The sequence below is a fragment of the Giraffa tippelskirchi genome, chromosome 12 (genome assembly GCF_054371585.1).
Source record: "Giraffa tippelskirchi isolate mGirTip1 chromosome 12, T2T-mGirTip1v1.2.pri, whole genome shotgun sequence".
In the NCBI taxonomy this organism is placed as follows: domain Eukaryota; kingdom Metazoa; phylum Chordata; class Mammalia; order Artiodactyla; family Giraffidae; genus Giraffa; species Giraffa tippelskirchi.
Genome location: NC_137286.1, coordinates 50,156,899 through 50,170,036, shown reverse-complemented (window position 1 = coordinate 50,170,036; position 13,138 = coordinate 50,156,899). Strand labels below are relative to the sequence as shown.

The 13,138-nt window shown below is 59.8% G+C and overlaps 1 protein-coding gene across 3 annotated transcripts in view; it reads right to left on the bottom strand.

The window, feature by feature from the left end:
* The window catches only part of KLHL25 (kelch like family member 25), a 51,260-nt gene that overhangs the window by 6,058 nt on the left and 32,064 nt on the right, over nucleotides 1-13,138 (bottom strand). For 2 of the 3 annotated variants that reach the window (XM_081550459.1, XM_081550458.1), the window contains one exon: nucleotides 7,457-9,259. In XM_081550459.1, coding sequence (XP_081406585.1) covers nucleotides 7,479-9,248 — 1,770 coding nt within the window. In that variant the 5' untranslated portion in view covers nucleotides 9,249-9,259 and the 3' untranslated portion in view covers nucleotides 7,457-7,478. Of the gene's footprint in view, nucleotides 1-7,456; nucleotides 9,263-13,138 lie in introns of all 3 variants that reach the window. The other variant, XM_081550460.1, reaches the window with a different exon arrangement.

Sequence of the window (13,138 nt, the reverse complement as noted above, 5' to 3'; positions counted from 1 at the left end):
AAAAAATGATACAAATGAACTTATTTACAGAACAGAAACAGACTCACAGACTTCAGAGAGTGAATTTATGGTTACCAGAGGAGAAGAGCTGGGGGTTGGCACAGACTGGGAGTTTGAGACTGAGATGTACACACTGCTGTATTTTAAAACGATAACGAGGGGCTCCCCAGTGGCTCAGTGATAAAGAATTTGCCTGCCAACACAGGAGACTCGGGTTCGATCCCCAGTCTGGGAAGATCCCACATGGCATGGAGCAACTGAGCCTGTGCGCTAGGGCCCGGGAGCCACAGCTACTGAGGCCTGCACGCCCTGCAGCCTGTGCGCCACGACAAGAGAAGCCCGCACACCGTAACAGAGACTAGCCCCAACTCCCCAAAAGTAGAGAAAAGCCCAGGCAGCAACAAAGACCCAGCGCAGACAACATGTATGGCAGAAACCAGCACAATACTGTAAAGCAATTGTCCTCCAATAAAAAGATTGTTTTTTAAGTAATAAAAAAATTGAAAGATAACCAACAAGGATCTACTATATAGCACAGGGAACTCTGCTCAATATTCTATAACCTAAATGGGAAGAGAATTTGAAAAAGCATACATACAAGTATACATATAACTGAATCACTCTGTTGTACACCTGAAACTAACACAACATTGTTAGTCAACTATACTCCGATATAAAATAAAAATTTTTTAAATAATAAAAGAAAAAGAGATTGAAACAAGGACTTTTACTTTGCCAGAGGCTGTGGGAAGGACACCCTTAGACCTGCAGGACAGATGGGTTTGTTCGAGAGGCAAAAAGCAGTCCAGGCAGAAGGAGTAGCATGTGCAAAGACGCTGGGGTGGGAGTCCTGCACTTCTGAGAACTGAACGGAGGCCCCTGAGGTGGAAATGGTAAGGGAGCAGGCGGACACGGTCAGAGAACGGGGGGAGGTGTGCAGACGTGGGCATGGTTAGTCGCGTCGTCAGGAAGAACAACACAGCTGCGGGCAGCAGCCAACACATTCATTCCTGCACTTGACAGATATTCCCTGCACAGCCTGACAACCCGGACCCCACGGGACGGGCGCAGTGGTGGACGAGGTCAGATGGTCGCAGAGCTCACACTCCAGTGCCGGGCTCTCAATCAGTGCGGCATCTGCTCTGAGCTTCACATTTTCCTGTGGAAAACGAGGAGAGATACCTGCCCCCCAGAGAAGGATGGAGCCATCTAATGCGCGTGAAAGGTTTAGTATAAAACGTCCTGGGAGCAACAAGGAAAAGCCAACTGGCCAGTACGGTCAGTTTCTAAAGCCCAACCCACAGCGACAGCTTGGCATAATCTGGCCGGACTCCAAGCAGGGATGTGGCCGTGGCCGTGTGTCCATCCAGAAGGTGGGGTCCCTGGCTGCAGCTCAGCTCCTGGGCTGCTCACCTAGTGGAGAAAGGACACAGCAGGCCCAGGAAGGAGCCGGAGCGGGTGCGGAGCGGGGAACATGCGGGATAGCAGCGCAGGGGCTGTCCACCTCTGTGCGGTTCTAACAACAGGTTCTCTGAGGACTTCCCCGGTGGCCCAGATGCTGAGACTCCATGCGTCCAGTGCAGAGGGCCCGGGTTCAATCCCTGGTCAGGGAACTAGATCCTGCATGCCACAACTAAGAGTTGGCATGCTGCAACGAAGATCAAAGATCCCATGCGCCGAAACTGAGGGCTTCCCTGGTGGCTCAGAGAGTAAAGATGAAACTAAGACCTGGCGCAGCAAAATACATAAATAGATACTAAAAACAAAAACAAGCTCTCTGGAGTACTGGGAACAGGGCTGGGGTACTCGCCAAGGGTCTTCCCCACCCCGACGGTCCACACCCACCCACGCACCATTTCCATGCCAGATCCTCTCACTCTGGCCAGCTGAGCGCCACAGGCTCAGAGCTGGCCCTAAACCAAGGAGGCAGGTTTGTGCCAGGAGACACAGATGACCCCCCCATGACACCCAGCTGCCAGAGGGGGGCTCACGGGGACTCCAAAAGGAAAGAGACGGAGGCTCCCGGCTCCCCTCCACAGGCAGGCTCTCCCCCACCCCACCGTAAACCCGCACACTCAGCCATCCGAGAGGCAGAGACGACAACCTCAGGAAGAGCCTCAGTCACCAGCGAGCGCATCCTCGGTCTCACAGCTCTGGGTGCGTTTCACCTGTGCAACTGTCAGCCTCACAGCTGTGAAAGAGCCGCAAGGGCAGGGAGCTCACATCTAGTCCTAAGTCTGTACTTGCTTAAGTAACAGTATCATGAACACAATTCCAGCTGGCGCAGGGACCTGTGGACATTTCTCCTTCAGTGGGATGCAGCCCTCGCTCCCACGGTTCTGGAAGGTGGACTCCGGCTCTGCCAGAAGCTGGTGGAGCCCAGGGGTTGGCAAGCTCCCAGAAGGATGGGCTGGGCAGGGCGACTGCTGTTTTCTCAGTGGGGCTGGTGAAGGCCCCCCAATCCCTCCAAGGTCTTCACTAGTCAGAGCTCCTCATGGGCCCCGAACACCCAGAGATACTCTAAGGTGGTGAACCCAAAACTCGGGGGCCTGGGCCGCCCTCATCCTCCTGGCACACAAGGTGGACATGGACTTCCCCTTGGGGCAGGGCGCCACTCTGCGATGTCTGTGCTGTGCTCAGTCACATCCGATTCTTTGCGAATCCAGAGCCAGTAGCCTGCCAGGCTCCTCTGTCCATGGGATTCTCAAGGCAAGAATACTGGAGTGGGTTGCCATTCCCTTTTCCAGGGGATCTTCCAGACCCAGGAATCAAACCGGGGTCTCCTACGTTGCTGACGGATTCTTTACCAGCTGAGCTGCTGGTTTTCTTTAATTAACAGTTATCTTTTCATGTTCAGACTCCCTGGTCTTCGTTGCACAATCTCCTATATATCCTGGTTCCCCCTCTGACACCTTCAGAGCGGTCCCTCACAGCTGAGATGCTGTGTTCTGTGCCTGAGTCCTGAGTTTTGTCTGCCGAATAAAACATAATCTCAACCCTTAGGTTATGCATGTTTTTCTAGTCAACAGGACCCATGTCCACCCCGCAGAGCAGATGTGGGGTCAGCGGTCACCCCATCACCATGCACAGCCACCCCGCCAGCCCTGTGCCCGCCCTTCGCTGTCCTGAGGGTCACCCACGGGGGGCCTGGCAGGCGGACCGCAACCACCAACGCCATCCCGGCTGGCACAGGGCCACAGCTCTGCAGATGGATGGACGGACGCAGGGTGCTTCACCCCCCTTCAGCCCAGCCCTGAACCCTGAGCTCGGGGGTTTCCTCTTGGCCGCCACCTCTTTAAGGCAGGACAGGATGTGCTGAATCTGCCCTCCAGTGGTGGCGGGGCCCCTGCCCAGGAGTTTGGGTGGGGGGATCACAGGCTCAGCCTTTCCCAGAGAGGGACTGGAGCGTGTGCCCTGCCCACCCCCACTCCCGTGGCTGGTCCCCCACAGTGCCCAGGAGGAGAAGACAGCTCCTGGCAGCCTGGATCTCCGCCCTGATGCTCTAAAGACCACAGGCCAGAGGCAGGCAGGCTCAGGGCAGGGAGAGAGAACAAGAGAAAAGAATGTCCATGCATGGTCTACACTTGGCAGGCAGCCCAGAGAGATGGGCGCCCACCCCAGCTCCAGTGGCCTCCTGGCCGCTGTCACCTAGAGACAAGGATCAGACTGTGACCTGAGAGTGAAGGGCTAGCCCTGGAGATCTTGCCGGCGGTCAGCTTCGAAGAGCACCAACCCCCACTGCCGGGCAGCACTCGTGTGGGCTGCAGTGGGCAGCGCTAGGTGCCAGGGCACAGACACAGGGATGCTCAGGGCCTGGGGCCCGGCCCGGGTTCAGATCCAGCTCCGGCCCTCACCAGCTGTGGCCTGACACCAGCCAGGTCTCAGTACCAGCAGCACCTCTGACAAACGCTTCCGAGGCGGAAGGAGCTCACGGCTGAGAAACAGAGAACTTGGGGATGACCGCAGGAGTCACCCAGGGTGGTGAGGAGGGGCTGCAGAGTGTGGGGCTCTCCGGCTGGTGGTCCCTGAAGCGGAGTCTCTGGCTCGGGGACCCGAGAGGCACTGCAGGCTGGACCCCAGGCCGGTCTGATGCCTGCAGGAGGGGCTGGGACAGTAGCGCAGGGAGGGGGCACTCAGGGGACACGCTGGGTACAGACCCCCTTCTCTGGCCCTGGCACTGGGGGTTCCCGGCTGGCAGCCAGGCTGGGTGGAGGGGGGGTGGTCCATGCTGGAAGGGGCAGGGGGCAGCAGGGGCACTAGTCTCTGCTCATCCGACCTCCGTGAGCCTTGTTGAGGGTGCTTGAGCACAGCGCCTCACCCACCGCTGCTGTCCGGGGCCCCTCCCACCCCGTCCACCTGCCACCCCCCACCCCCAGCCCAGGACCACCCTCGGGACCTGAGCCGGGGCCTTCTGCGCGGGTCCCGGCAGCAGCAGAGGCAGGTGGCTGTCCTGCCACAACTGCGCCATCCACCCAGAGCCAAGGGCGGCCCGGGCACACCCAGGTGTCACCCTCTGCCCTAGCACCCCTGCCAGGTCCTCATCTGAGACCATAGCACCCTGCCACGGGCTGGGGAGCGCAGAAGAAACAAGGCCTGTGCATCACTCGGCCAGGGGTGCAGAAAGGGCAATCCCGACCGTGCGAGAGGGACCCTTCCAGGAGCGGCTGGCCCAGGGACATTCCCATCCAGAGGCCCCGGCCGCCCAAAGCATTCCAAAACCATCACCACCATCCTCGCCTCATCACAACCTCAAAGGAAAGCTGAATCTGAACCCAGCCCCTCACTTGATCTCTTCTACTCAACTACTGTGACTAATACAATTTTTATCCCCATTTCCCAGATGGGAAAGCTGAGGCTCAGGGAAGTTAAGCAACTGGGGTCAAGCAGCCAGCAAGAGTCAGAGCTGAGGGCCCACGCCTGCTTCCCTTCCCCAGTCCCTGAAACGGGAAAGTCCTAAGAAAGTAGCAGGCTCATGGGGTCCTGCTGACCTCCCTGCCGCCTACCCTCTCCCACTTGGGAGGAACTGCCCTCCAGGGTCCTGAGGACAGGCCAACACTAGACAAGGTCAGAGCCCCTGGCCCTGGGTGGCCTGAGATGGGACAAGATGTCAGGGCCCACAGGTGACCACAGGTTTCCAACAAGGAGACGCCAACGTTTTCTTTGAAGCCTACTCCCCAGGGGACCAAGATCTGTGGCCGGTCAGATTTTTCTCCCAGAGAGGAAGAGAGCAGATTCAACAAACAAAGCCGAGAAACCTTAAAGGAGAACAAAGCCTGTTCCCACCCAGGCCGTTCTTTACGAGGCCTCGCACCTGTACGGATCTGATGCCTTCCCGGGGGCCAGCCTCGCCTGCCTGCCAGGGATGGAGCTCTTTAAGGGCCTCGAAGGCCTGGCTGGATCTGACTTAGCAGCTGAAACATCAGATTCCATTCAGAAGCAACCCAGCCAAGTAACGGCTGCCTCCACCGCCTGGAGCTTTCAGCATTCTTGTCAGCAGCCGCCAGGCCATTGAGGAAATGAATTTTCAGCTCAGGCCAGCTCCTCACGAGGTTGTTGTGACCTGAACAGCACGGGGCCAAGGGCTGGCACCTCCCATCTGCAGGAGCACGGGGCAGCAGCTGTGGGCTGGAGAGGCTGGAGACTCAGCACAGCCTGGGGGGGCGTCAAGGTGCCCCTGGCGTGACCGGGCGTCTCCCAATCTGCCCCACGCTTCCCGGAGCCCCAAGGACCGACGCCTTCTGCCTTCCACCCACCGGGGGTCCTGGGACCTCATTGCCCCAAAGGACGAAGACCCGAGGCAAGCTAAGAGCTGGCACCTGACAATGGACGACCTTCTCCGATGCCCACCCCGTCCCAGCCCCTGCACCCCTGCCAGGCTGGCTCAGGACACCCAAATCCAACCTCAGCGCCGGTTGGATCACTCCGGGGGCTACATGAAAGACCCCCCCAGAAAGGGCCCTGCCAGGACAGGCTGGCCCCCTTCCCCTGATTGCATCCGTCCTGCACCCTGGACAAGCCCCTCCTGCTAGCCCCCTGCCCCTCTGATGCCCACAAGGAGCACCTGAACATGTCACCTCGCCCCTGGCCTCCACTGTGGCCTTCCTGTTTCACGCAGTGACTTCATGGAACGATGTTGCCGAGATCAGAGAGCGACGTAACCCGGGGTAACTGGGGCAGCCCTACTGGGGGGCTGTTCCCATGCTCCGAGGAAGGCCTCCTCTCCATCTTGTGGAGGGGAGGGAGGAGACAAGAGGCTCCACCGCGCACCGGGAAGCACAGGCTGCCTCCAGGGCCGCCAGCCCTAGCACCCCGGCCCCACTAAATCCCCACAGCGGCGTCCAGCCCCGCGCCACCTGCACCCACCCCCTCTGAGTGTCCCGTCCACTCCCCTCCTGCTGCTCCTCACAGGCCCGCCCGGTGGGGCGCTCACCTTGGCTGCACTCCGGACTCGCCCTGAGCTACCACGGCTCTGAGCCTCCGGCCCCAGATGCCCCGACTCCAACGGTCTGGACCCAGCTTTTGCAGAGGACAGAATTGGTGGCCTTGCCCAAACAAAGGGGCTTCCCTGGTGGCTCAGACAGTCAAGAATCTGCCTGTAATTGACCCAGGTGCAATCCCCAGAGGCCCGCTCTTAGCTTCTGGGAGGTGATCTGTGTCATACCCGATAGGAGGGTCTTTGTTGAGACTGACGTCCGTGTGACCTAGGGTGGGGGCTTTGGGTCATGCTGGACCAGCTGACTTGAGACTAACCATGTGGTGAATCAATCAGTCATGCCCACACGATGGGGCCCTGATAAAAACTCTGGACACCGAAGCTGTGTGATCTCCCCTGGTGGGCGGTACTGTGCGCGTGCCGTCACTCACGGATGCTATTAATACACAGGGAGTGGACAGGGGTGCTCCCGTCTGGATCCCTGTCCAGGGCTCTGCCCCAGGCATCTCCGCCCTCTCCTCTTAATCCGCATCCTTTCCCCGTAATTAAACCATAACCGGGGATATATACCTTCAGCACACATTCACGAGCACTTCCAGTGGGTGCTGGATCTAAGATAGTTCTGGGGAACCCTCACCTCACAGCTGCTGTCTGCGACAGTGTCGTACACCCACACATCCTTGGAGACCCCGTTCCCTGAGGGTGCCCCTTGCATGGAGACTGTGCCCTCAGACTTTGAAAGTTAGCCTAAACACCACATTCAGTGTCCACAGACCCCCAATGGCTGATCTGCAGCCAGGCCCCAGGAACCAGTCTAAGACAGTTGCCCCAACTGACAAAAGGGTGACATGCTTTGCTCAGGATTAACTCTAAGTAAGGAGGGGGGGCCTAGGTTCTGGCTCCAGAGTAGAAAAAAGGGGTCCCAGAGGCCCTCCCAGTCACCTGCTTCCTGACTGGCCCAGCCTCCCCTGGAAGATGCAGCCTTTGCCCCGCGTGGGTTCGGGCAGGGGAGTGGGGGCTCACCTGGCTGGCTCCGCAGCGGGCCTCAGGCGGGCAGGTGCTTCCAGGTGCTGACGAAGGCCGTGGGGATGAGCGAGTAGGGCACAGTGGTGACGCAATTCCACGTGTCCGAGGTGGGGTCGTAGCAGTCCAGGGTCTTACACCGCTGGGTCCCGAAGTAGCCCCCCACCACGTAGAGCTTGTTGCCCGACGCCAGCGCGTGGCAGGACATGCGCTTGGCGGTCATGTCCCCGATCCGCGTCCACTGGTTGCTCTCGCAGTCGAAGCGGTAGGCCGAGGCGGCGGTGAACTCTGTGTCGCCGCCCATGATGAAGATCTGGCTGCCCAGCACGGCGGCCGCGGTGTACCGCCAGGGCTGCGGACACTCGGCCTTGATGCTCCACCGGTTCTCCGATGGGTCGTAGCACTGGACCTTGGACACCATGTCCCGGTGGATGCTGGTTCCGCCGAACACGAAGAGCTTCAGCTTGGCGCTCACCACCGCGGCGTTGCTGACGCCATCCCTCAGCGGGGCCACCATGGTCCACTTGTTCGCCCCAGGGTCGTACTTCTCCACCTGCTTCAGCGAGACCGACGGTGAGGCCGGGAAGACGCCAGCCAGCGACGTGTGGCCCCCGACCACGTAGAGGCAGTTCTCCAGCTCGGCGGAGCCGTGGCCGAAGCGGGCGATCAACATGGGCGCCGCCTTGGACCACTCCTCGTGGACGGTATTGTACACCCACACGTCCTTGGAGACCCCGTTCTCGGAGCCCCGGCCCCCCGTGACATAGACCTTGCAGCCGATGGCCGAGGCGCTGAACTCCTTGCGGGGGCTGGGCAGGTCCGCCTTCGGGATGATCTCCTTGGCCTTGTGGTCCACCTGGTAGATCTTGTCGCACATGAAGGTCTGGCCCCCGAGGATGAGCAGCGTGTGGCCGGCCCGGCGCGGCCGGGCGCAGGGGCTGGTGACGACGCCGTCGTTCTGTAGGATCCGGGCCTTGCAGCGCAGCGCCTCGTCCACCAGCAGCCGCGTGCGCTCATCCGCCATGAGCAGGGCGTCGCCGGACACGGCCTCTTTCAGGCAGTCGGAAGGCAGCAGGGCCAGCCGCACGCCACGGAGGAGCTCGGGCAGGTGGGCCTTGCGCTGCTCCAGGTCGTGCCGGACCCACTGCAGCACGGCCTCGAAGACCACGCGCTCGTCCTCCGCCTCTAGCTCGTCGCTGGAGACGAGGTCCAGCAGCGTGTCCTTGGAGAGGCTGTTGAAGTCGTCGCTCTGGCGCACGGCCTCGAAGTGCACCAGGCACATGCGCCAGGAGAACTCGTAGAGCCGGCGACACTGGTGGGCATCCGAGAGCAGCATCATGCCCAGGCAGTTGGACGGAAACAGGTTCTTCTCCAGGAACTCGGCGGCCGCGTCCCGCACGTCGTGGAACTGCAGCATGTCGCCTGCCTCCAGCAGCGACTCAGCATTCTCCTCGTTGATGACGATGCGCGACGAGTAGGCGAAGTCCAGCAGCAGCTCCAGCACCTCGGGGTGCAGGTTGTCCTGGAAGTTGACCGTGTCGTCGTGGCTCTCCCGCAGGCCGTGGCTGAACATGGCCTCGAAGTAGCGGCTGGAGGCGGCCAGCACGGCGCGGTGGCAGGGGAAGGCACGGTCGCCGGCCCAGAGCGTCACATCGGTGAACATGCGGTGCTTGCGCAGCGTGTTGAGGTGCGCCAGCACGCAGTCGGGGTGCGAGGCCTTGTGGAACAGCGTGATGTTCATGGAGCCCGTGCTGCTCCGTGACTTGCGGGTCTCGTGGACACTGACCGACATGCTGAGCCGACCTGCTGGGGGCGGGGGGAGGACGAGGCCACAGGTGAGAGGGGCCAGGCCCTGGCGCCCCCCGCAGCTCCCCGCTGGGCCCCCCAAAACCCTGCCGGCTGGCCCCTTACATCCCTGCTCGGCTCTGCCACACCCAGCCCAAGCCCCGCCCCTCAATCTGAGGGCCAAAGGATGAGGCAGGTGGCAAAGCCTGAGGTTCATCTCTGGATAGGAGCCTGCCCAGGTGACCCTGACTGACAGTCATCTCCCATGGTTGCAAGAACATGCCACGGTGTCCCCAGCCCGGTTAGGAAGACAGCAGGTGGGCTCGCGTCCCTGTTGGCTCAGTGGTAAAGAATCCACCTGCCAATACAGGAGACATGGGTTGGATCCCTGGTCCGGGAAGATCTCACATGCTGGGGAGCAGCTAAGCCCGTGTACCACAACTACTGAGCCTGTGCCCTAGAGCCCGGGAGCCTCACCTACTGAGCCCACGTGCCGCCACTACTGACGACATTGCACCCCAGAGCCTGTGCTCTGCAATGAGAGAAGGCCCTGCAATGAGAAGCCCGTGCACTGCAACTAGAGAGGAGCTCCCACAGCAACAAAGACCCAGCATAGCCAAAAATAAATGAATCTGAATAAAAAAGAGGACAGCAGGGCAGCGCTAAGTGGCATGTACTCTGGATACATTCCTCGGCTCAGGGATGTTGCTGCATGGCCCCATTCTGCAGCTGGGGAAGCCAAGGCTCAAAGAGGTGCCCCGGCTGTCTGACTCTTGCAGCCAGGCTTCCCACGTGGGCCATCCAGTTCCAGCCCAGCAGCCACCCCATTGGCCAAGGAGACTTGGATTCGTGCAGGAGGACTTTTGCAAAATGTCCCCAAGGAGCCACAGACCCCAGGCAGAGCCTCATGCCCCTGCTCTGCTCCCAGCGGGGCCCTGTCCTGAGCCAGGCTCCACACAGCCGTGGCCACACCCCTCATCGCCCTTGCCCTTGGAAAGCTCCCCATGAGCCACTGTCACAGCCCAAGCACTCAGTGTAGAGACACCCTGCAAATCCAGGGCTCTCTAGAGGCCTCTGGACCCAGCTGGGATGAGCAGGGGTGTGGCGATGAGGCCAGCTGGCCTGTGGCTCACCCCCTGGACACCTGCTCAATTCTGAATCCCAGCGGGAAGCCAAGACCAAGTCCTGGGCGACAGCGGGACCCTAAAGGAATCTGGATCTGCCTCAACCACAGCAGCCAGAACACCCACAGCCAGCGGAGCTTCCCTGGTCCCAACAGGCGATTCCGGGCTCCTGGGCCACAGCGAGCGCCCCATGTGTCACGGTCTGCCCATCTCTGCTGGACCAGGGACTTGGGGCTCAGAGCACTGGTCCCCGGAGCAGACACGGGCTCAAAGGCGGGGATTCCAAAGCACTTTAATAAAGTCTGGCCAATGACATGACCCCAGACCCCACGACGGTGCTGTGGAAACGAGGCTCAGCCAACAGGCAGGCAAAACCCTAGGCCTTGAAGTGGCCAAAAGCAAACTGCATTTAGCGTCCTGACCCCAGAAGTCTGTGCTTCCAGCTGCTAACAAGGTCAGAAAAACCCACTTTTCATTTTTACTTTCAAAAGTGTGTAACTCCCCCTGACCCCTCCTCACTCCAAGTCACTTTTATACTGAAGCAATGATCCGGTGACTTTATTTTCTTGGGCTCTAAAATCACTGAGATGGTGACTGCAGCCATGAAATTAAAAGACGCTTACTCCTTGGAAGAAAAGCAATGACAAACCTACAGCATATTAAAAAGCAGAGACATCACTTTGCCAACACAGGTCCATCTAGTCAAAGCTATGTTTTTCCAGTAGTCGTGTACTTATGTGAGAGTTGGACCATAAAGAAAACTGAGCCCCGAAGAACTGATGCTTTTGAACTGGTGTGGTGTTGGCAAAGACTCTTGAGAGTCCCTTGGACAGCAAGGAGATCAAACCAGTCAATCCTAAAGGAAATCAACCCTGAATATTCATTGGAAGAACTGAAGCTGAAAGCCACCTGAATTGAAGAGCTGACTCACTGGAAAAGACCCTGATACTGGGAAAGATTGAGGGCAGGAGGAGCAGGGGCGACAGAAGATGAGATGGTTAGATGGCATCACCGACTCAATGGACATGAGTCTGAGCAAACTTCAGGAGTTGGTGAAGGACAGGGAAGCCAGGCGTGCTGCAGTCCATGGGGTCAAAAAAAGTCAGACACAACTGAGCAACTGAACAACAATGATGACCTGACAAGGAAAGCTGAGCTCTCAGCGTGGATTGTAAGTTAGAGTCCAAGCGCACGGCTGTCTCCCTTGCTCACTCCTCTCCTGGCAAAGAACCAGGGAAGCCACGGTGACATGATGAGAGCTGCCCGGGCAAGGCCCCAGCTCCCGGGCCGGGCAGGGAAGTCACCGGGTCTGGGCCTGGCCTTGCTGCTCTGGCCCCCGAGCTCCAGGCACACTGTAAGCTGGTAGCCCGCCAGGGACACTGCTGCACAAACCAGCCACCATGGACCACGGGGCTCGGGTGATGTGCTCAGGCTCAGGGGTATGTGTCTGTCTGTGTGCAGTCTGCAGGAGTGGGAGAGTGCAGGACCCCACGCCCAGACTATACACAGTGGTCTCCATGCTCCCATCCACCCAAGGGGCACCGCTCTCCTCGGCAACTCAGTTTCCTCTTTTGTAAGACAAAGTCCCTGCCCTGTTCAGGCCTCCTGAGAGCCCCTCACTTGTTGGCAAATTTACAGAGCTTAACCCCCGAGCCAGGCCCTGGGACCGGCTGTCACAGACGACAGGCTGGGCTGACCTGGCCTCACAAGCTCAGCAGCAGCAACCCCCCAACTAGGTCTGAACTGCCCACCCTCGATTCCAGACCGCGCAGCATGGTCCCCACATCTTTGTGTGACTGCTTAATCCTCATTCCAGCTTCTGCCCCTCAATCATCGGACACTTTCCCAAATGTGGCCGTCCACTGGGGCTTCCCAGGTGGCTCAGTGGTGAAGAATCCGCCTGCCAATGCAGGAGACGCAGAAGACCTGAGTTCAATCCCTGGGTCGGGAAGATCCCCTGGTGGGCTACAGTCCGTGAAGTTGCACAGAGTTGCACACGACTGAGCACACACATGTGTGCAACTGGGTGACACCATCCACCACGCCCCTGTGTGCTGGGTCCTTTAGAGGGATGTGGCCTCTGATGTGGGGGCGCCTGGGGGACTGGCTCCAAGGACTCCAATTTGGGGCCCTGATGGTGAGGTTTGACCTCAGTTCCTGCCGTCCCACAGCACCACCTGCTCTGGGTCTCTGAGCACCTCTGCCCGGCGCCCCACCCAGCCAGGAAGCCAGGCTGCTGCTGAGCCCCACTGGAGTGTGGTCTTGAATGCTGTGGGTGCCCAGCTCCTCCTGGACTCACTTTACAGACAGCGCCAGGGCGGAATGCCAGCGTGTGACCAGGATGTCACCAGTACCTGCTCCTGCAGGGGGTGGGGGACTTGGAGGCTGCTGCCCACAGAGCCTGGCCCCAGGACTAGCCAGAGAGTGGACAGCCCTGCTCTCCCCATGCAGTGACACGTGGACACACACTCTAAGCCCGCTGCGCGAGGCCCTCGCAGGCTTTCTGGCCCTGTTCGGCCTGCTTCCCTCCATCCTGGGCCCAAGTCCACGCTGGGGCGGCCGGCCCGGGGGCTGTGGGGTTGGGCTGGGCCTGCCTCTGCCCTGGGGTGCTGTGAACGGGACCGCCCCGGAGGGATCCAGGTGGAGACCCCCTTGCGGGGGCATTAGGGGCAGGACAGAACAGGACTCCAAGATGAGAAAGTGCCCCAGAGCACGGCAAACCCCGACAGAGTGGCCACGTGGGTCCGGAGAATGAAGTCAGGAGGTGACCTCT